This window comes from Neurospora hispaniola (assembly GCF_033458365.1).
Source record: "Neurospora hispaniola strain FGSC 10403 chromosome Unknown B0T23scaffold_2, whole genome shotgun sequence".
Lineage (NCBI taxonomy): Eukaryota > Fungi > Ascomycota > Sordariomycetes > Sordariales > Sordariaceae > Neurospora > Neurospora hispaniola.
This window is the reverse complement of record NW_026944407.1, coordinates 4,356,774-4,379,862: the sequence shown is the minus strand read 5'-3', so window position 1 is coordinate 4,379,862 and position 23,089 is coordinate 4,356,774. Positions and strand designations below refer to the sequence as shown.

At 49.7% G+C, this 23,089-nt stretch overlaps 4 protein-coding genes and 1 non-coding gene across 5 annotated transcripts; 2 read left to right on the top strand and 3 right to left on the bottom strand.

The window, feature by feature from the left end:
* Positions 1–196: 196 nt before the first annotated feature.
* B0T23DRAFT_94554 (aspartic peptidase domain-containing protein) lies at positions 197–2,213 on the bottom strand. Its single transcript, XM_062842025.1, has 3 exons — positions 1,671–2,213; positions 1,287–1,607; positions 197–1,225 (listed from the first exon to the last, which is right to left on the bottom strand). The coding sequence occupies exons 1-3, from the start codon at positions 1,999–2,001 to the stop codon at positions 363–365; spliced, it is 1,515 nt and encodes a 504-aa protein (XP_062696085.1). The 5' UTR covers positions 2,002–2,213; the 3' UTR covers positions 197–362.
* Positions 2,214–6,036: 3,823 nt separating this feature from the next.
* B0T23DRAFT_94548 (uncharacterized protein) lies at positions 6,037–8,092 on the bottom strand. The gene is made up of 3 exons (XM_062842024.1): positions 7,787–8,092; positions 6,700–7,719; positions 6,037–6,639 (listed from the first exon to the last, which is right to left on the bottom strand). The coding sequence occupies exons 1-3, from the start codon at positions 7,899–7,901 to the stop codon at positions 6,314–6,316; spliced, it is 1,461 nt and encodes a 486-aa protein (XP_062696084.1). The 5' UTR covers positions 7,902–8,092; the 3' UTR covers positions 6,037–6,313.
* Positions 8,093–13,508: 5,416 nt separating this feature from the next.
* Positions 13,509–14,436, top strand: B0T23DRAFT_94491 (uncharacterized protein). The gene has a single exon (XM_062842023.1). The coding sequence runs from the start codon at positions 13,730–13,732 to the stop codon at positions 14,354–14,356; it is 627 nt and encodes a 208-aa protein (XP_062696083.1). The 5' UTR covers positions 13,509–13,729; the 3' UTR covers positions 14,357–14,436.
* Positions 14,437–18,821: 4,385 nt separating this feature from the next.
* B0T23DRAFT_t91 lies at positions 18,822–18,893 on the bottom strand. The gene has a single exon. It is a non-coding gene; the product is annotated as a tRNA-Gly (tRNA).
* A 1,303-nt stretch (positions 18,894–20,196) lies between these two features.
* B0T23DRAFT_312436 (uncharacterized protein) lies at positions 20,197–22,985 on the top strand (the record flags this gene model as incomplete). Its single annotated transcript, XM_062834688.1, has 5 exons — positions 20,197–20,271; positions 20,449–21,077; positions 21,727–21,814; positions 21,922–22,301; positions 22,364–22,985. 5 exons carry the CDS (start codon positions 20,197–20,199, stop codon positions 22,983–22,985), a joined length of 1,794 nt encoding a protein of 597 aa, XP_062696082.1.
* Positions 22,986–23,089: the final 104 nt, after the last annotated feature.

Genomic DNA, 23,089 nt, shown 5'->3' with positions numbered 1-23,089 from the left:
CGAGACTCGTTGAAGGTTGAACACTGATCATACATTACTAGCACTATAAACAAACCACTCCAAACAGAACAGTAGCTCAATACCATACCCAATTGCCATCCCTCACTGTTTCAAGCCATGATGCCTAGTCCAAGTAAAGGAGGTACCGACCATAGGATAAACAAACTACCCAAGTCCTACCTAGGTAATGAATGAGTAATGTTCAGGATCCATCCAAAAACAAAACCGAATACTCTTTCAACTAACGCTACGCCCCTCGGGGTATCGTCATCATCCCGTTCCATGCGTTTCAACTCCCCCCAAAAAAAAAAAAAAAAAAAAGGAATGCCATATCCAAATCCAACCGAATGCAATGGCAGAGCCTATAGCAAAACGAATACGCCAGAACCAACCATGGCAAACACCATCGCAATACCCATCACAGACATCTGAGCGACACCGAATGCACTTGGCATGCCTGCCGATGCATTCTCGTCCTTACCATCGTTGCCCGAGCCACCAGTATCCGAGAATCCTGAACTCGCCGCAAATGATGGCATAGTTGCAACGGGTCTATTAGTGACCGCCGCTTGATTTGGCGCCTGTGTTGCTGACGGGATCGTCGCGCTCATGCTGGCAAACGCCACAATGTTGCTTTCGGTCGAGTTGAAGTCCGTCTCCGCCAAGCCGATTTCATTGTTGACCAGATCGTAGACCACATATGCCGACCGCAGGAAGGTGTCGCCAAGGAGGTATGGCGCAGAGGTAGAATTCTGAATGCCAAACTCGCATACATCCTGGCCTTTGTTCGGTCCGCTCGTGTACTTTGGAGGGTCTCCACTAGTGAGATCGAGGACCAGCTCGTCCATCCGCACAGTGATGCGAGGGCCGTCAGGGCCGGCAAACCCAAAGGAAAAGTAGCCGTTACTAGACTTCTTCGAGCAGGGAATGACAGCCAACTCAAGCCTATCAGAGTATTCTGCACCGACTTCCTGCCAGATCTGATCCACGATGTCTTGCGGCAGATAAGACAGGGTCGTACCCGAGTCGAGCACTACCGGAATGGGGAACTCCTGAGAGGTAAGCGTGTCGTTACCGCTAGGACTAATTGCTTGTAACGATGTCAAGGCGACGATGAAGGAGAAGTAGTAGCCGTTACTACTAGGGTAGATTCTGATTCGCGTCAGGTCGCCTTTATACTTCTTTGTGTCGATGCCGCCGAAGAGAATACTGCCTTCACCCGCGTCTATGTAATGCCACATTGTCAGCTTTGCGTCAGTGTCAACGAGAACATGCGCTATACATACCAAGATCGTTCAGCCAGAGGCTGTACGCAATAGTGTTGATCAACCCATCATCGACCATGGCAACGGGCAGGTTGGGGTATTGGGAACTCAGGGAATGGCTATTTCCCACAATGGCCTCATTGATAGCATACCCGATACCCACCAGGCCGTACGCAATATCTGTCTGAGCTCCCAAGCCCATCGTCAAGTTGGTGACCGTTGTTCCGCCAATATTGAAAACATCGGTGAAATAGTCCCCCTTGGACGAACTGCCGTCCACATATGAAATGTCAAATTCACCTTGCCCTACTACCGTGTATGTTTGCGATTTGCTTGGGTCGACTAATACGTTTATCAGTTAGCATCAACGCCGTCTCAGGTATAAGGGAGCGGCAGGTCACATACAACTTCCCAGATCACACGCGCCCTTATTGCAAATTGATGCAGTCGAGTCCGGTACCCATACGTCGCTACTGCCTGTATCCAACTGCAATGTCACTTTCTGCCCAGGCGTCCCCATCTCGCATGTCGCAAAGTATCCTCCTCGGGCCTGCTCATTTTGAAGAATTGCCTGGTGCGTCGGGCCGGCCCGCCTTAGAAGCCGGTTTGGTGCGTTGGGTTCGTGCCTTTTCTGGATGCCCCAATGGACAACGCCGTTTGGTGCCTGCTGTGCTAGGGCAAGTTGAGAGAGCAGCGCAGGGCCCAGAAGAAGGGCAGATGATGTGTATCCCTTCATGGTTGCGATGGTTTGCGATTTCGACTTTGGATAGGTGCGGCTCCTCTCAAATGTCGGGGAGTCCGAGCGGAAGGGCCGGTGAGTTGGGTCCGGTCAAGAAAAGGCCGGCGTGTCTCGGAGGGCTTAAGCGCCGATGCTTCTTCGTACTTGGAATCCGACTGCGCGAAGAACAAAAACTGCAAAATGATGACAGGGTATTGGGGAGGGAAAAAGTAAGTCGACGATTACTTGTCGCAGTCCAACCTAACCCACAAGAACGATGTTGTGATGAAAAGGAGAGGCGAGATGAGCTTGACGGAGGCAGCCGAGGTCACGCAGCCAGGTAACGCAAGCTGTGCAGCCGGGAGGCAACTGAATGTCCGATGACACTGCAGCCTGAAATGGAGTCGAAAAGCAGACTATCGTAGCGTATTCATCCAGAAAGCTCAATACTGAAACGATCGGCGGAGAGAATACTGGCGAAGCGAATGTCTCCTTGCGTTTAGGGGGTATTTATAGTGGTATTGAGACCAAAAAAAAGACGGCTTTTGAAAAGCGAACGTGCAAAGAGGCGACGTAAACTGAGGAGCCAAGAAAAGTGACGAGTTGAGGGATTGATGAAAAGGGAAAAAGAGTGGTTGAAACCAGAAAAGAGAGAAAAATAACGAGAAGTAAGAGATGGAGGTCGGCGATGATGATGATGACGACGACTGCAAACATAAACCTTGGATGACCACTCCAAGGCTTGGCCCTTCCTATTCATTCCGTTACCATGCGCCCCTTCCGTCCAACGTCCCGCTCCCAACAACAAAAAGAACTAACGAACCAGGGTTCGATTACACTAGACGCAGTGTACAACATGGAGCCACTTGGGAAAGAGCATTACGAATTTCTGGTACCGACAACCAAACTGAAAGAGTCAGCAGCCAGGCAACACTGTGCACCGCCCCCGTCCCGTCCGCGATTCAGAGAACTGGGGATTTGATGCATTGTTGTGCGCCAGTTCGGTTTCGTCTCTTTCCTTTGAATGGCCCATCTCGGACTGCGGCACATCCGGATCTGGGGGATCTCCTTTGCCTCGCTTGCTGCAACACCACGCAACCCCTCTCTGCAAGGAGCTGTCCACTTGCGTGAGTGTACCAGTCAATGGAAGGTAAGATAACCGCGCATCTGCTGGCCGGCTGCTGTCCTGGACCTCCTGAGCCTCTTTCCCCAGTTGCATTGAAGCCACAGCCGCTGCTACAGCATAGCCGCTGCCGCCGCTTATTATTTTTCATCCCAGCATGAAGGCCCAAGACGAGTTTGTCGAGCCGCGCTTACTTTCTTTCTCACCCCCTTACTTCCTTCGAACATCTGTTTCCATCTGTCTGTCTTTCAAAGTTTTCGCTTGCCAAGTGAGCCAACTAAAATAGTGTACCTATCTGCGTCAAAAGAACTCAAAGATGAAGATTCGAAGGGCTATACTGTAATAAGCGGCAGGGACCACCTCTCTGGTGCCGCAGCGACCGGCCCAGGACTGGCCAGTGGCAGTGTCTCTGCAGTGACAGGTCCAGCCTCAAACGCAGCCCGAGACCCCGAATCATCCTGTCAGGAGTCCACTCAGTCACTTCAGTTGTCGCATCGTCGTCGCATCGTTAGTATCGCTTCCTGTCGCCACTGGCAACGACAATCGATCACGGAGTCGAGGTTGTCAAATCTGAGACAGATTCAATCGATGATCTTGACTGCTTTATACACAGTACGTACGCAGTTAGATACTACACTTCGTCGTCTTTGCGCTACAGTGAGTTGTTGTTAGGGACCGCGGCGACCTTGATTTTCCGGTTCGCCATGTCAGCGTGGGACTGACGACGCACTCTCAGTCGGCCCCTGCATTGACTGTGCGCTTATCAAAGTAAGTACACTGTGTATTTGTATGCCTTGTGAATGGGTGCACATCTTCCTACCTAGAACCCTGCACCATGCATCCCATTGTACAAAAATCTCCGAAACGGAAGAGAGCTTGCAAGTACCGAAAAGACTTCACTTTCCGCGACTCCAGCAGAAACTCCATCCGTCCCGTCTTTATTGTGGCAGTGCTACGGTTTCTTCATACCGAGCTGCTTTCTCTCGAAGGAGCCAAGAGGATACAAGATTTTTGAATACCGACGGGAATTTAACATTGAATATATATGTTCAGTCCTGAATAGCGGGTGTCCGTACTTCTGAGGTGTTCGTCGCTTCAAGGACACCTACTTAAAAGTCTCGATAACACGGCAGCATTGATAATGATTACCCTCCGAGTTCGCCGCGACGAAAGATCGGGGACTACTTAAGTGTATCCGTCTCATCCCACCATGATGATCATCATCCGTGTCACGTGCAGCCCAGCCCAGCCATGGTCCCTTCGTTGCCCTATTTCCAAGACCTCGCTCCAGACTTGAGTGCACAGTCTAGTCTAACCTCTTACGCTACTCAATACACTACATCATCATCATCGTAGTCGATTCATTCGTTGTCCGTTCAGCCTGTTCACACCCATACTTATCCTCCCTGCATCCGAATCATGTCGTCCCAGACGAATCAGCACCCCGAGTTGCATTTCATCGCATCCCCCGGAGAAGAAGTCCGACAATTATTGATATGATCGACCTATTACAGGTTCCCGGCTCCCACGCAAACCGTCACCCTGCATCCGGTTCCCGATGGACCATGCCATGTGCTGATGTTCCTGATGTGCCCAGCTAATCTTAGCAGCCTTCCATGTTATTGATCGAAAGCTAAATCAAGAAAAAAGACAACCATGTTTGCCACGTGCGTTTTTGTGGGTTGATAGTTGTTTATAGTCGTTTACACTACTTGTTCCTCGTGTTTGAGGATCAGATGCCCTTTTGAGGTCGTTTAACATATGAATTAAAATACCGACAGGCTTGGCCGGCTGGGCTGGCTGGTGGTTCAAAAGATCGAAAGAGAGATTACGGCTTGTGTACAAAGCGCTGTAGTAGTATAATGCCGGACAATGTTGACAGCATTTTCGAGTCAGCAGGCTGAAAAGAGCAAACATACATTTTGCTCTTGGCTAGCTAAGTGTCGAGGTCTAGAACCAGGGGCCCGGGGCTGTCGATTATGTAACGATCCCTTCCATGCTTGACGATCCTTGGTATTGGCAAGAACAGGGAGGGAACCAAAGCGCGCAACGAAATTGTATCGCCATGGTAGCTTTTTGCTTCTGTTTGCTATCGTGACGGGAAGGTAGTGAAGGGTTGTGACATGACAAGTCCAAATCCCCATTGACTAAGTAGCTTTCAGCGCCTTAGAACGCATTCGTCGTTGTACTCTCCACTACAAATTCCCCTGAGACGATGGACCTCTCTCTTTCTCACTCTCTCGGTAGTGTCTCTTCTCTCCCATTTCCAGTCCACGATTATATAATTCCCGGACCCAGGTTGGTTTCCGCGCGCGGCCTTTCTTTCCCCTTCCTATTCACTATCCTCAACACACTTCACAGCCATAGCCATAGCTCCGTAATTCATTTCCTTTTCCCCCTCTTTCTTTCTTGGCCTGACCGCGCTTGTACCTTTCAGCAAATCGTTACTGTTCAAGATCACATAACGACAGCCATGCCAACCGTCAAGAGTAGAACGGCGAAAAAGACAGAAGCTCCGCATTCGTACACCAATTTCCACCTGTTACAGAATTCCCATTGAGTTCATGAGACGCCGAAACCTTCCTGGGTGCACAGCTAATTGGAAAAAGAGAAAGTAAGAAGCGGGTTCCCTGGAGGAAGAGCATCCCCTGAATGGATGCACACAAAAAAAGCCATGGGTATACTCAACCTGGCTTTGAATCAGGAAGTTCCCATCGAAACCGCAAAACAAGCCACCCATATCCCGACCGCTTTGCTCGCTGAATCCCATGGCCCAGTGAAACATATAACGAAGATTAATCTGTGGAGAACCAGACGAAGAGAATCGAAATATAGAGGCAAGATGTCATGAAAGACATACCTTCGCTGTCGATAATAGCTATGCCTTCTTTTGTTTGTTCAAGCCCTAGCGGAATAACGGAGTAAAGCTGGGCGCATGTGAAATTGCACGCCTGGAGCAATCGCCGCAACTCCAACTCCTCATCCCTGAGGCAACAATAATCAAGACATGTCGCAAGGTTCCTCAGAAGGAACATATGTGCCATCCGTGAGTGGGGCTCACAAAGACGGCCAGTGCCGCAACTGTACATTAGAGGAAGCCTGTTACACTGAACTTCTTCTTCTCAAGTGACGCAGCGAACGCGTGCAAGAGTGCATTGAAGAGTGTAATGAAGCTCGGCTCATCGATGTCTTGGTTAGAATAAACTCCTAGAATCTGTTCGGCTCGGGAGGGCGGAAACCGTTCACTCGAGGTGCCTCATACTGGACTCCGGTCATGGCATCAATTCCTGGTGCTGGGGCAGCTGCGGCAGCTTGAAGGGTAGTACGTAGTGGTGGCAATTCCTGTTGGGACCTCCTGTTCTCGAAACCGTAGGTTTCGCCCATAGGAGTGGGTTGTGACCGTCTCAAGCTATTGGCCTCCATCTGGGCTCGCTGGAGCTCGTGTCTCAAATGTTCAATCTCGCGATCTTTGTTGTGGAGCGTCGACGTCAACACCTGTATGTGGTTGCTCATGCGTTGATGTTCGGAGATGGCTGTGACCTGGTCAGTTCGCTGAATTCATGACGAGAATAAAATCGGGGAGCGGCACGAACCCTTTGTGAGAATTTCCCACTTTGATGCCTTGGAGCCACGCTCCTGAGGCATCAAATCCCTCAATTGTTCGAATAGCTCCTTCATCTCGGTGCGCCGCTTGCGCTCCGCCAGCTTGTGACTAACACGCAACTCGGGTGTCCTGCTGTACGGCTGAGAGCCAGCATGCGAGCCGCCCTCCTCGTTTTGCAGATCACTAATTGCTCTGTGTTGAAGGCTGTGGTGATGGTGGTGGTGCACGGTCGGATTCGCAAAATCCGCAGATACACTAGAGAGCCTATGGGGGTAATTGTCATCAAGACGTCTTTGTCCTGATGGCAGCCTACTGTCCATGGTGAAGTGGCTGCTCGCCAGCGACTCAGCAATGCTGCTCCTCCTAGAGTCGATCAGAGACTGACTAGAGGAAGTGACGCGCTGTATCTCCTCCTCTGGGAAAGCCCACGCCTGGCCCTTAGTAGGCTCAGCAGCCCGAGCAATCTGACTCGTTGCCGGCCCAGTAATGGTGGGCGCCACCCTCGTCCTGCTTTGCCCATCTGGATTCCGCTCAGCGCTTGGCTGGTAGCCATTGGAGATGCGGTGATTGGTAAGAGCGTTCATGTCCGACCGCGGATTACGCTGCTGCTGTAGAGTCTGATGAATTGATGTTGTCGACTGGTTCTGGCTCGCATATGGCGAGTTTCCGAGCCGCATGTCGTTAAATCCCTGATTTAGGGAATGTCTGCTGTCCCAACTTCCTCTCCTGGACATGGCCTCCAAGTCACTATTGAGTGTCAAGGGGCCGCCATTGGGCCCTGATTCGTAGGACTGAGGCCGGTCGAAGCGTTTGGGGTCTGCGCTACCCGGTGTTGTGGGGGAAACCATGGAGGCAACGCTCATGTTGCTGTTTACGGACGAAAGATGCGATTGCGGGGGCTGAAGGTTCGATGTGTTCGTGGGGGACGGGGACGTCTTGTCGATCGGAGAAGGCTGGAAGTTGGAGCCGTTGGGAGTGAAGACACCGACGCCTGATGCTGCCGACGTGTCTAGGCACAAGTTAGCTTATCGATCAAGAGGAGACTTGTAGGGCGGCGCGACGGAGCGGAGACTGACGCTTGCTTGAGGCATCCGTCGCAGAGTAATAAGCCGAGTCTCGATTGTCTTCGGGTGCATTGAGCACGCCCGCAAGACCGAGAGGTAGCTTCTGCGAGCTTGTTCGTTGAGCCATGATACACCGAGTTCGTTTCTTCTTCTGCCTGGGCCGACCAATAAAGGTCGTAGGGGGTCCTGTTCAGTAGCCACACACTCGCCCGAAAAAGGAAGATGGCAGAAGTCTTTGGTTCGAGATCGAGGTTCCAGATTGGGGTGGTAGGATATACAGAGCAGCACTCTAGGTATGGATGAAAGCAGTAATCGAGACTTTCGGTCAAAAGGTATACAGGTACCTTGGACGATTATAGGTAAGGCAGGTCTCGCGACAAGGTGAGATGAAGAACTCGGATGGCAACTGACGCCTGGGGCGGGATCGAGTTTGGGACTCGCAAAGTGCAAGTCGCGAACGTGCGAGTTGGCGGACTCGAAAAAGAGAGGACCGGGTACGTAGCCAATGGATGGTTGCGACGGTCCGTCTCTTGTCTGTTTTTCCTCTCTGTGTGTGGTGTCTCTCGCGCGGTCGCGGAAGGGTGCACAGAGCAGACTTGACGAAAGCTAAGCGAGAGTGGTACGGATTATTCCAGGTAAAGAGTCGAAGGCGGTCGAGACATTGGCCATGCGACACACTTCAGGTTGAGGTTGTGTTGTAGGAAGAAGTCAAGGCGGAGGCGGAGAAGCGGGAGAGGTCTGGACGGGGATCGAGCTGGTCAGGTCTGGCTGAAGGCTGAACGGGATGCGATGGATGGATTGGGTGGGAGACCTACACTACCGTACTCTACGGGGGCGGGAGAGGAATGGAAAGCAGCGAGAAGCCTGAAGCCAAGGTGAGCCGGCAGACGCAAAGACGGGCAGGCAGGCAGGCAGGCAGGCAGGCGGACAGCGGGCAGAGCGCCAGGGCAGCCGGTGACGGGAGAGCACGTTTTTCAGAGAATGGCAGGGCAGGTTAGCACGAACTGCGCTGGGGGGGCCGTGCCAACAATAGAGGGGCCCGCTGGAAGGGGGGGGGGGTGGACATGGCTCGACATCATGGAAGGGACATGGTGGTCGGCCCATGGGATTGGCTGGTGGGATGGATGCAGCCAGCCCATGTGTCTCGATGTGCCATACCTAGCTCGCATAGGTCGATGGGCTCCAGATGATGTAGAGGTACAAGTGCCTACCCGTCGGTACAGGTACTCGGTGCACATCTCCAGCTACAGGTAGGTACTAATGCTAAAGCCGTCCCATCCATCTCTCTTCAATCATGCCTCCTCCCGTCTGGATGAGGTGAGGTGAAGCGAGCGGCAACAGTAGTAGCAGTGATACTATAGCAGCATCAACCCAAGTGCGATACTATCATGGAGGCGACATGATGATGGCAGACCAACCGTCGGAGCATGGCAGGAACGGTCGGTACCGTACCTTGGAATTGGATGCGCACGTAGTGTCGGGTAGACGTAGATGCGGGAACTGAACTCGACAGCAACGTGGTACATACGTGATGATGCATTTTTGCGCGCTCTCCTCGCCTCTGGATCTCTGCCATCTACGGTATTGCCTGAAACATAGCCTAAAAATCAACTGGGCACTCATTCCTCTCGCGCGTCGCAGTAGGGGTACATACCATAGCGCGCACACGGTATCTGTAAAAATGGTCCGCGGGATCAATTGTATGTGACTGGATTGTTTTCTTATAGAGGGTCCATTTTCTAACTGTAAAATAATGCTCAGTATCTTCTTAAAAATGAAACTATTATATCTATAATAGTAGGCTTCTTTATAAAATAATACAATTGTAAAAATTATCCCTAGTATGGTTTTATTTAAAATTAGTCTTATATATTATAGTTAAATTTAATATAGATTTTATTTTCTAAGTGTAAAAAGATTTTGATTTTTAAAGTATGATTTCTACTTTAAATTAATCTTTTGATAAGAAGTTCATTTTGGAAAGATAGATCACTTTATTCTAAATATAAAATATTTTACTATTCAAAATTATTATTAATTTGAAATATTTCAAATAACTTTCTTACTTTTATATAACTAGTAAATAATTTTACAGTTATAATTTAACCTCTATCTATTTATATAAATAAACTTAAAAATTTAGAAGTTTTTTTTTATTATTGTATAATTAGTAGATAATTTTACAGTTATCATCTAACCTCTATCTACCTATATAAATAAAAGAATTCAATCTTTTTTCTAATTATTTAGCCTAGTGGCTTAATGGTTTGAATTCTTACTACCTTTCCTAGGATTATTAGTTCGATTCTAGTTGAGGGCAAGTTTTTTCTATTTAAAAAGTTTTAAATAGTCAAAGTCTTATATCTGTTTTGAAGTTTTAATTATAAAAAAAAAGCCTTAACTGTAAAATATCTATAGGTTTTTATAATAGTAATTCTATAATATATTCTCTTTTTTCCCTATTTTATTATTTATAAAACTATTTTTCAACTATAAAATAATTTTATTTCAATCAAATTGTTATATAAAATTTTAAGTTTAATACTAAAATAGTTTTTTTCTTTGAAAACCAATATATCTCAAGCTACTTTTGAAGAAAAATGATTTTGGATATTAAAAAAAGATTTATATTTTAACATCATTTTGTAATTCAAAATTACTTTTATAAAAACTTTGTCTTTTTAGTTAAAATTAAATATAATTAAAGGATTATTATTTTAAATAAAATATTTCCTATAAAAATATTTACTCTTAATAGATAATTTATACAAAGTTCATTTATATAGTATAAGTAAGATTATACACCTTTTATCATTTTTATGTAAAATCGTAATGCGATGATTTTACAATTGTCATATTTTACAACTGTAAAATCATCCAGGTGATCATTTTCCAGAACCCCCCCCGCGCGCTATGGTAGTGTAGATATCTCTTGGCCTGGGTAACGGCTCGCTCCCCGCACGACGCGAACGGGAATTTGTGTTCGATTCAGACGAGAGGACACGGTGAGGCTAGTACAAGGGAAGAGCAGTACCTCTGTACATACTACTGACCTTGCTACCTATATTGGCAGCATCTGTAGGTACCCAACCTCACACTTCCACAATGGTCCGATGCTATCCATCTCCGCGATTCCTCTTGCGCGTCCCTGACCTGGGCTGCCTGGACCTAGGTAGTAGCTCTCTAAGTAGCGTATCATACCACTGCACCAACGGCAAGGACAATAGCTAAAATCACGGTGAAAAAGCGGCCGTTCTTGTTGTCATTTAGTGGTATTCCCAACCCAACCACAACCATCGCCAATTGTCCCACTTTGTCCAATGTCATGTACGGTCCGTCTCATGTTCTGAGTACCTTGGCTACCTAGTATAAGGTACTACTGCGCACTGCCGAGCCGTGATTTGCTTGGCTTGTCCCTGAGTACCGCACAACTTGAAGTAGTGTGTGTATCTTCAACGGGATCCGCTAACTGCGTTCCGGAATTGGCAGGAGCTATGGTGGTCCATTTGGAGACGATTTGGAGGGGATTTGAGGGAAAATGCGACCGAAACACTGCCGATAAGGCTTGCTGGTTCTACCCTGGTCTGCTAGCCCCGCGGTAGCTAGATACACGTGCCGAGCCACGGGTCAGGTGTTTTGGGCGTGACAGCCGGGCCCAGCACTGTACACAATGCACCTAGTGTACTGTGTACTGGTGGTCCCTTGGGAAATGGGAATGCGGCCAAAGTGGAAGTGGTTAGGACTTTTTATTTGAGCCCCCAAATCATCAAGCTGCCTTTGTCCTTCATTGATGAGTGGCCCTTCAAGCTGACAACCCTCAGATAGATGGCTGGTTCAACAGTCTTTGACCCAGGGTAAGGCTACAGGATGACCCCGCCCATTGGCATCGCGTCATCCAGCCCGATGTTGACTCGGCGCCTGCAGGTGGTAAAAGAGGAGCAAGGGTGAGGAGCAATCAAAGAAAATGGTTAGGTACTCCATCATAGGAGCGAGGTTCATTACTCAAAGGAACCACTGCGCCAAAGGAGGAGTTCGCGGGGCGTGCGCTCAAAAGCGACACCAGCACCGCAACGGGAACAGATGGGACTGGAGAGAGCGGGCGAGACACAGACCACGCAGCGAGGAACTGGATTCCTCATTTCCGGCCCCGTCTGTGCTCTGGAATCATACGCAAACAGATACAGAATCTGCCCAAGGGGGCCCAAATGTGCCATCGCTACCAAACAGCCGCCAACGTTGCGGCTCACCCATATAACTCGAGATAGGCTAGGTGCGATACACACGGTAGCGCGCGAAACACATGGCTTGGGGGTTGCAATAGGGCGGCATTGATATGACTGATCTGCTGATCTCCTTAAGAGGTGCCACTTTAGGGCATGGGTGTTGGGGGGATGGGTGTGCACTTGGCACGCTACTTGGAGGGTAGCAGTCAAATCTTTCACGTGGCTTTCTCGTCGATTTCTCGTTCATCGTCAGGTCTCTAGAGGGGTAGATTTCACTTTGCCATATTCGAGTTGAAATGGGACAACAAGCACGAGTGTCATTGACTTTAAAGTCCATCACACCAAACCCGAATCCTCAATGGTGGACGGTGATGCGGTCGAGAAACAACGAAGCGCGGCAATCACAGCTTTCGGCCCCCGCAGTCCTGTTGTTACTGTACGGAACTCAGGTCGACTTGGCAACCTAAACTGTGAAGCCCTGCAGGTGCATTCTCCGTGCATACACTACCTACCTATCTTAACCCTACCGTAGGTACCGTTACCTTCACTACAAAGTGACCATCATTTGGAGCATACAAAGAGAAGCTCTGAAACTGTAGAAAGTCAACAACTTGTAGGTTGACAGTTGGCACGTACAGCGTAGTGTAGTGTATAGCATGAGAAACAAAAACTCTTCTTCACCGCCCGCTATACGTCGAGCAATGCACACGTGCGCTCAAGCAATGGACGTTGACAGCTCCGGCCCCCGACCCGCCTCTTGCTGCAGGCGCAGGTACATCACAGCGATCACATCTGGGCCACCTCAACAACACGTGTCAGCCAGCCAACACTTTTTGCGAGACCGATGAATCCCACCTGGCATATGTCGTAACCATCGAGTCCGGCCACCAAGATACAGCTCACATTTCTCTTCTCAAAAGTTCCCCTTGCTTTGTGTTCTCACTCTCACCAAATCAGACCTTGCCGTCTTCCATTCATTGTTGTTGCAAGTCAAACCCCCCACCCAATTCCCATTGTCAGTCAAGGACGATCCAACGCTGCAATGAGATCGCAACCCCACGTTTTTGTCTCTCCGACCGCTGTCCTGACAACGAAGCCATGGGGAGATTTTTGTTTCTTAGCACCTGCAGCTTTCTGCTCGCAGCAACAGCTCCAATGTTGCGAGTATCACATTGCGAGCCCACCGACAGTCTTGGCGCCTCTATTCCGGGCATCAATGTCTTCGTGACAATTAGACATTCATTGATCGCAGTTTTCCCAATCCATCGGCGAAAGACCGGAATCTTCATCCAATCAACTAACAATCTCGCTCGGTCGAATTCCAATTAGCTGCTAGCACTAGCAAATACAAATACATTGGCAGAGCGTCTTCCCCCGCGGTCTACTATGCAGTATGGCCCACCACAGTACAACCATCACCCACTCTCTCCAGAATATCCCCCCTCCCAGCGCTTTTCCTGGCAGCAGAGCCCCAGTTCATCAGGGCCGTTTCCCCTTGTCTGTCTTCCCCTGCGTTCACGGAATCGGACTCCCTTGGATTATTCCCGGGCGCTCGAATCTCAATGGGCCTGTGATAAGAGAGTGCCACTCGTCGAGACTGTGTACACTACATAGTCCACAACTCTAGCGGCTCCCAGAAAATGTGGGTCAACGAATCCCCCCACTTCCAACAACCGCATTTTCGACAGGATCTGCGTGTTCGCGACCCTTTTGTTTCTCGTATCTGTCTTTGATGGCCGCGGCTCTGACGGATCACGGCAATGGGAATTGGATCTGGGATAAGATTCTGCTAGTCGGGTGGAGTCACACAAAAAAGACTAAGACCAGAGACGGCCAACAAAAGGTCACCACTCACCCTTTTGACATACATTTTAATCACTGGGAACCGCAGAAGACTCACGGACAATTGAGGTTATTTCCGGGGTCTCTGACGGCCGGGCCTTGTGAAGCTTGTAGGTTGTGGGCTCGGATAGACGCCCATACAACTTGCTGGCCCTGCCAAGGTGCCATGATAGGGAGAATATTGGTGCCCAAATTCCCAAAACTTTGTGATTTGGCGACAGCTATACATTTCCGCTCACGGCTCCCAGTTTCCTATCTGCCTCTACACGCACAGAGTAGCTGCGAACCACAAGCCTCATGTAGTCCTCTGAAACTTGTCTCAAAAACCGGAGTACGGAAGAACGCAACCTCTTCCCGACATTCCAATAGGGGCCTTGTCTGTCAACTAACACCAAGCAAGCAGGAAAGCGCATTCCCCAGTTCCTGGAATGTCGATGGTCAAATACCCAAAGAGAACATGGGGAAACTGCAGACAAAAATCCATAACGATACAATGACGAAAAGAACGGTGGTCTAGTGGTACCTACATGGCTCATCTCGATGACGGTAATCGTTAAGTCAAAGGAAAAAGACGCACACTCACACTAAACAGTCTAGCCCGCCGCCCCACGAGCCTAGAGTTCTTGGGACCTGCCTAATGCGGCCCAGGGACACAATAGGTCCCCGAGTCGGCGAAGCTAAAGCGAGCTCATCCGTCCGGATTCCGACGGGAATGAGCCTTTTGCAGGCGGCGCGGCACCCCCGAGTGGGGAGGGGAGAAAGCGAGCGAGAGGAACGTTTGAGAAAAGAGAAGAAGAAGAAAAAAAAATACCCATTTTTTTCTTTTTCTCAAGCCTCAGGACCTGGGGCCTTGGGGGCCACCTTAGAAGTACCCTCACAAGCGCCATCGTTTAGTCCACCAACCCGAGACGACGATCTAGCGTACGGGTACCGATACTGAGCGCCGTTCCGCTGTTAATAGTAAATTGGAATTCTTCGATAAGCGTAACCACAGTCGAGATTTTACAGTTACGAAGAAGTACCTTTTATCCCAATGTCTTCGCGTTAACCATCTGCCCATATCCATTAGGTACGGGTTAGAGACAGAAACGCTCAACAATGTCTCACACCGGCATAAAGCCATCATGCGGTTCGCAAGAAAGTGATTTGCGAGCGAGGTCAACTGACTGCAGTATCTACCTCGTACCTACCCATGTAGCTCGCTCGCCTTTCCACCATACTACGATACAACAGCATCAATGCAGCGAGGTACGGTCACAGTAGACAACTGTCCTGGGTTCGAAACGCTCAAGTGAAAAAAAAAAAAAAAAAAAAAAAAAAAAAAAAAAAAAAAAAAGGAAAAAAAGGCCGATGTGATATAGCAGCAAAAACATGTGTACATATGTCCCAAAGGGAAGAGAAAGGAAGAGTTCCATGGGAGAGGGCCAAGGATTCTAGTGCCAGTTTCCAGCCTCCGGTTCGTCTCACTCGTTCATTGATTTATTTGTTCTAGTTTTCGCTCCTCCGAACGAACACACCATAGCCTTGGCGATAGATTCGATCCAATATGTCGAATAGCAGGACTCCAGCTTCAAGTCTAGTGAAAGGGGTGTACGGCTTCCCGATTGGTTGATGGGGTATATGAGTAGGGTCAAGCTTTCAATTGCTTGTCTATACCTACGAACGATTCGAGGATCGGCCCATCCCCTGGTTTGGGTTTATAGGGTGGATGTCACGGTTCTTTCATGCAATCGTGGCATTATGGGGCATGTCCGAATACAATATCGAAAGAGAAGGACCTAAGCGTTTACTATCAAGTTGGAGTGTCCTCGTCAAAGTGTTTGGCATCATCTTCTTTCCCCCAGGGATAGCTGAGAGAGAAATTCCACTGAACGGCCAGTCCTTGCGCCAAGATTCAAGTGGTCAGCAACACAATTGCAGTCATCTGCTAGACTTAGGATCCAAGTTGATGCTAAAGTCCAAGAGCTTGCGAGCTCAGGATATCCCAGGTCAGTTTTCCTACTCCTGATTCCTACCTCCGCCCTGCCCAACATAATCCCATCTCACCACGTACTCACATCCAAAACATCTCTTGTCAGTCTCCTATGTTAGGGTCCCTGACAACTTATTCTGACCCCACGAAATGTATTGCATGTACATCACTCCCTATCTAGAGTAGAGGTACCTAATTCTCTATATGGGCCCACCGCATAACGACCGAGATAACTGGAACAGAAATGCCACAATGTAGTACGACGGCTATATCTATGTATGTGTGTGTAGCACGCATGTGGTTTTCGCCCGAGTCTTATTGTTGCAGCAGTAACAGCGCAGTGTAACGCGGATTGTACTACTGTTGCGTGCTTGCCCGCCTGGCGCCGACGCAACCAGGTTGCGTTCCAGTATGTGTACAGCGACGCCTCTGATCGTTGTTCCATCAGGGGGGGGAGGGAAGTGGGAGGAGAAATCGAGATTCTCGGTATCTTGAAGTAAGGTATGTCCGTGTGCTGGTACCTAGAGATTGTTGAGCCAGGAGTTTCCAAGTCTCAAGATGGGTGGGCGTAATAAGTAAAAAAAAAAACAGTTGGAACGAAGATTGAAGTAAAGTCAACCAGAAGGGAGCAGGACACGTGCTATTTTTATTCTTCTTTTCGTACGTATTGGCATACAGTACATCGTACCTACCTACCTCTCCTAAGCGCCAAGTTGACTTCTACCCCAAGGATCACCCACGGAGACGGAACTTTCCACGTCCAGTATGCCATAGCCGTAACCGCTGGACCTCTCGGTCTCAACTCAGGTTACCTCTCCCAAGCCCCAAGCCACTTGTGCAATGTGAGAAGGTGTAACCTCATACAGGCGTAGTATCCATCTGAAACACAAATGCATTGGGCAATGGATTGAGGATGGAAGGACAGGGAGGACATGAAGACAAAAGCAGTGCTACTCTTTCGCCACGTGTGGGTTGCTGATGATGTCCTACCTTACCTCGCCCGCCTTTTTTTTTTTTTTTTTTTTTTTTTTTTTTTTTTTTTTTTTTTTTTTTTCGCTTTCACTCGTTCCCTTTATTTTCGTGCCTTTGTACATCTGTACCTCTGTTTTCCCTTCCGCTCCTTGCGGCATCCTAGCTGCTGTGCTTTTTATGCTGTAGCGGCGTTGTTGTATTTTGTAGTAGGGCGGTAGTTGTGATTTCTCCCGCTCCAGCTGTAACTGTACACCAGGGGCAGACATTGGTGAACACTGCAGCTCGGCTGGTACTACGACTTCTCAGCTCCCACTCCTCATTTCATCCGTCGGGATATTGCAGAAGCAGTAGCAGCAACATGAAGGGGGGGAAAGGGGAGGCAGGAGGAGTACGAGAGATGGTGAACCGGCAGGACCGATTCTGGATCATCATGTACGATCTTGGGTTACCATACACGAATGGTGGGCAAGTATGGATGTTCGGCGGCAATGTTTCTCAACATGAACAGAGACTGGTTGAGTGTCGGCATTGGATTTTTGCCTCCCTTTCTGCGCTACGCTTTTTGCTCCCGAAATCACCGTGATGGCCTGTTAACACTGCTTGGTATCACCTTTTGTCAACCTTGGGTAGGGGATGAGGCAAATAAAGAACATGAAGATTCCAAACCAGCTGGGGCAGAGTGATTCTTTACAGTTGCCGTAGGTACAGGTAGGTAACTGAATCACATAAACCACAACACGACCGGGTAACCGCACGTGCCGAGTCACCCGTCATGACATAGACGCAGTGAAGTTGTGATGTTGTAACCCTGTGACATTGACGCCTTGACCTTCCTGTTTACCATGGCCACGGTACACAGGGGTGTGTTCTGTCTTGTGTCTGCTGTGTTTGGTGTTGTTGTTTCTGTTGCCGTTACCCAGGGGCAGGTACTCTCGTTGGACCAAGCTGAGCACCCTAACTCAGCACAGGTTTTTTTTTTCTGGCCCGTTCGGACACGATACCTTGACGTTCACTCCGACATTACTACCTCTTGGTATACTTGCGTTATCTATGATTCTGTATCTCGTGCCGTTGTTCTCGGACGTAAGGTCCTGTGAGTCGAGAGGAAAAGGAAGGGAAGGAAAGAGAGAGAACCTACGTTGAGGGCATGTTGTTGTTCAGTACTCGACCTAGAAGGTAGAACTCGGGAGGGAAGAAGAAGCGGCTAGATACCAATGGAGGAGGAAGACACCCACACTGCACTGAACCACTTAACTTCATGGAACAACCCGGCTGATGACCTCGTGTCTCTTCGCGTGACTGTACATCATGTCCAGTGAACAAATCGACATGCGTAAGCGCCTGGCCAGGAGGGTTTCGTTGATCTTTCTGTACAGCAGCGAGACAAAACATACATACAGCATGGAAGACACAAAAAACGTGTCCAGCTAAGTGCAGGTGACTCACCTGGCATTGCGGGTTCTGACTTTGAGACAGTTGACGGAAAAGTAAGTTGACGATTGGGATGGCGTTGCCCTCTCCTAGGGTCTCCAAAGCTCTTAAAAGAGTTCATTCTGAATTCGGGACGCAAATATTGAGAAGAACTGATTCATAGAAGCATGTCCCTGCCTCAAGAGAAGCTAGATGTCAAACTTGGTTTTCCATGTTTGCAAATCCGTCTCACAAGGAGGTAAATGAACGTAGTCTTACCCTCTTCTTGTGGTCTTGGTAATGCAGCTAGGGGATTTGGGTTCAGGAGAAAACACACTTCCCCGATTTAACATCATTGATCCCGCGTTCGGTCTTCGGTGGTCGATTCCAAAGTGTCGAAGCTGATAACGGAATGGGGTTGAGTGCATACAGCGCGTGAAGTCGAATTCGAAAACACTCGTTTTCGATATGTTCCCAGTAACAACTTTCTTCACCGGAAGTAAATTCCAAAAATCCCTGAAACTAGCACACAAAGAAACAAAAAGAAGGGAAACGAAGAGTATCACACCAGATCAAACAGGAAGTCATCACCAGTCCAAATAACAAGAGCAAAAAGTAGAAAAAGAGTTGCGCCAAGAGGGAATCGAACCCCCCCCTCAACCTTGGAAGGGTTGAATCCTAACCACTAGACCATTGGCGCCCTTGATGGTTTTGTTTGCTTGTTGAAAGCACAACTATCGTGATCCTCCTATATGATACACCGCAACGTGTCCGCAACAACTCAGCTCCAGCTGGGCAGTCGCGGCCCAACAACTGTGGAGCCTTCGGAGCCGACGGGCTGTCTTGGCACTCACTCCCGCTCTACACATGTAAAGAGATCGAAAGGGAAGGAGAATGACTAGGGTTAGGGTTGGCCCTTAGAGGTATTCTTTCATGAAATCTACTTGTATGAAACGCCCGTGGATGGTTCGAAGCTTGGGGGTGAATGTAGTCGGAGAAGGTCTGGTTCGGTGCTTACTATCGAGTCCTATAGTTAGGGGGAAGGCCTCCTGTTAAGCTTTTATTAGCAAATTTGTGATGATCGTTCGATGGCAATGCGTAGTCTGTGCTTGAGTGACTCTCGGTGGATGGTAAGATAAGCCAGAGGCTTATATACACCCTGAGTAACATGGCGTGGTCTGCGGAGTCAACTGCCAATTCGATGCGGGTTGAGGCCGGATCAAGACGTATCAGGAATGGGTGTTTGTCAACCCATCGGGCATATTCCACTACTAAAGACGGCATAGTCATACACAGCCCTAAGAGGCACATAAAACAGCCGCAACGGTCATGGTGTGCGGTCGGCAGTACTGTAGCTTTGAGGTTGCCTTTCGGAGTGAGTAAGCGGAATCCCGATATGGGTAATGTCCGTTATTAGAGTCTTTCCCGGATACGTATGGGAACTACAAACCATCAAATAGGTGGTGGTGAGTGCGCATAGTATGAATGACAGGGTCCAACCATCTGCTTTTGAAAGAGCACGCAACCGGTCAGCATGGCGCCCCATTCCAACGACCTTTACTTGACGGTTGTTAGTACGAGCTATGAGACTGAGGTATAAAAGATCGCGCTTAAACTGGCGAGTGTACCGCAAACCATGGGCGTAGTAAATACCGCGGCACGTGCAATATCTCCTATTGGTCCCATGACAAAGAGCCAGCCAGCCCTATGGCACCAACATAGCCCATGTGGTTGCTCTGCGTCATTGTTGTCATTTGCTCTTCTCATCCGGTGGAAAAGGTGAATGATCACTCTGCAGCACACTCGCGCTCGACCCGAAGGTAAAATCCTCATGCCACCTTCATGGGCACTGTCTTACAGTCCCACGAGTTGTTGAGGCCTGATGAGCATGTCCATTTTGGGTCTATAACACCCCCAACTCCAAGCACTCATGAAAATGACCACTTCCCGCCAGTCGATGCTCCTTCCCCAGATGAACACAGTCTCTGCTATGCCTTCCCACCATGGTCGGAATCTCATACCCGGCAAAGGGATATCGCAAAATCGGTGGCCATCGCCCCTTCTCGACCATCGAGGTGGTACTCTTAATCTCCCTGGTCTCCTTGATGACCTCGCTCACTGTGTTCTCGATTATCTACTCCGTCCAGCATCGGGGACCTATCCGACCTGCGCTTGTCGTTTCGATATCCGGATCGATAATCTTCCTGTTGGCTATTTGCTACATTATATATAGCAGAAGAAGTCAATCTCGTCAGTATCACGATCTTGAGCACAGGGAGGATGGACAACCCAGTCCGTCAAGCTACACCATCAATACCTACTTGCCATCAGTTGAAAGCATATCTCCCAACATGCGTTTCGCGCCGGCAAATTACTTCCGCAAGAATCGGAACCGCCCATTCTGGACCTCTTCGTCCACCGTCTTACCCACAAACGCGGCGGACGAAGAGAGATTGTTGGCCCACACCAGTGAGCAGGAAGCGTCTGAGGAACGGAAAAAACGAAAGCCTGAGACTGGCCGAAGTGACAATCGTAGGAATGGAAATAACATCAAAATCATCATCACGGAACCGGAGCCGGTAGCCTCGCGACATGGCATATCCCTCGAATTCGACCCCCTCAGATCCCATCCAGTCAATCTGGATCGATGTCCCAGCATCAATCCGTCAGGAACTTACCGAAATCTGACTGCGATCCCCAGAAACGCAGAGCCCAACAAGACTGCGTCAAATCGAATCCATCAACTCGATTCGGGTCCTATAACATTAGGGCCCAGTTCAGCCTCTAAATCTCATCGCCATCAGCATTTGCGGAAGTCGACGAGGCCAACCCTTAGCAGCGTCAGCGGCAGGGGGGACCTGCGCGCTGTGTTCCAAAACGGAGAGTAGATATGGAGGTGGTGTGATGTCGCTCGACGCTCAACATCCCTTGGAAACCGCTGATGGCGAGTTGGGCCATGGCGGATAGCACACTCAGGTACCGGTGCTGATCCGGTCGGTTTGGATGATGAGCCTAACGTAGTATGGTTGGTGGGGACAGACCAGAACATTGGGGAATATGGGGCCAGCCCTAGGAGATGTCTTGCGAATTGATAGAGGAAGCCTTAGACCTTCAAATGATACCAAGTTCAAATGTGTTGGCGAACGTAAATCTCAAGTCATTCTCCGTGAGCAAACCATCGTCGTGATCGTGAGTTTGAGATGTGTTTTTGCAGTGAAGTTGACATTGGACAACTGATAGCGATAGTTCAAGAACCGTTAGTAATAACGGGATTTACATATACTGCACAGCTTAGCCTGCACACACTGACGCGTGCTGCACAGAGTCGGACACGTCCGATAAGCTTATCCGTGATAGCAACCTTTCCCAAGGCGGCTAGTCCAATCGGTTATGCAGCTCAGTGTGCCGCCTCAACCCTGCTTGAATTTTCTGATAGCGGCGGATGGGAGCACTCCAACCATAGGTAGTGGAGAATCCACTCTGAGAACCCCGACTCGGGACCTTGAGGTCGACTGACTTTTATTCTTTTCCAGGCAAACGCTTCCTGTCTTCCCGATACTTCTTTTCAACAACCCTTTTTTGCCCATCCATCCATTCATCCTCATCCCCATACTTCAAAATGTAAGTTAAAGTTGCTTAATATCTTTCCTGCCGTAACAGTCAAGGAACGGACAGGCAGACCGGCACCCCACACCAGTTACTGACCAGATATCCCCATATTCAGGCAGTCCATCCGTCGTGCCGCTCTTAGATCCGCCCTCTCTGCTTCGAGGGCTATCTCTACCCAGGCTCCTGCTGCGTCCTTTTCCGCCAGCATTGCCCGCACTGCTCTTGTCTCTAGCAGAATCCAGGCTATCCGCTTCTTCTCTCAGTCCCCCCGTGTCCTCAACACCGAGGAGCCTACCCAGCCCGAGCAGACCGAGACCGAGACTGCCCCTGCTGCTACCGAGGAGGCTGCTGTTCAGAAGGACACCACTGAGGGCCACGCCGCTTTCGTCCGCAACATTGTCTTCGACGCTACCGAGGAGCACCTCAAGGGCGCTTTCGAGAAGTTCGGCAATGTCACCGACGTTTTCCTTGCCCGTGATCCCCGCGGCTTGAGCAAGGGGTAAGTTTGGAGTCCTTTCTACCTATCCCACGTTGAATTACGCTAACAGATTGTGTCCACAGTTACGGCTTCGTCACCTTTGCCACCCGTGAGGCCCTCGAGGAGGCCTGCTCCCAAGTCGACGGCTCTTTCTGGCACGGTCGCCGCATCAGCGTTGAGCCCCGCCGTGCGAAGGTCAACCGCGGCAGCGCCGTCGGCGAGCCTTCCGCCTGCCTTTTCATTGGCAACATCCCCTACGAGACCACCGATGCCGAGCTGAACAACATCTTCGTCGGCATTGATGGTCTCAAGGACGTTCGCGTCGCCGTTGACCGTGCTACCGGCTGGCCCCGTGGCTTCGCCCACGCCGACTTCGTCGACGTTGAGGCTGCCGTTAACGCCTTGGAGAAGCTCCAGGGTACCCAGCTCGGCGAGAGGACCATCAAGATTGACTATGCTCAGCCCGTCGCTGCTCGTCAGCCCCGTGAGAACAACGGCGAACGCCGTGAGTACCGCCCTCGTCAGCAGCGTGATGGTCAGCGCGATGGTCAGCGCAGCTACAACCGCGACGGCGGTAACCGCAGCTACAACCGTGAGGGTGGCAACCGCAACTACAACCGTGATGGTGGCAACCGCAGCTACAACCGCGAGGGTGGCGACCGCAACTACAACCGCCGCGACCAGGGCGAGTCCACCGACTTCTAAACTAGCAAGCCGCAATCAAGGGCATGTAATGGTTACGACATGACTGGGTGAAGAGGATGGGAAACGGATGTAATGGAGGGCAAAACTGGGCAAGTTCGGTTTTC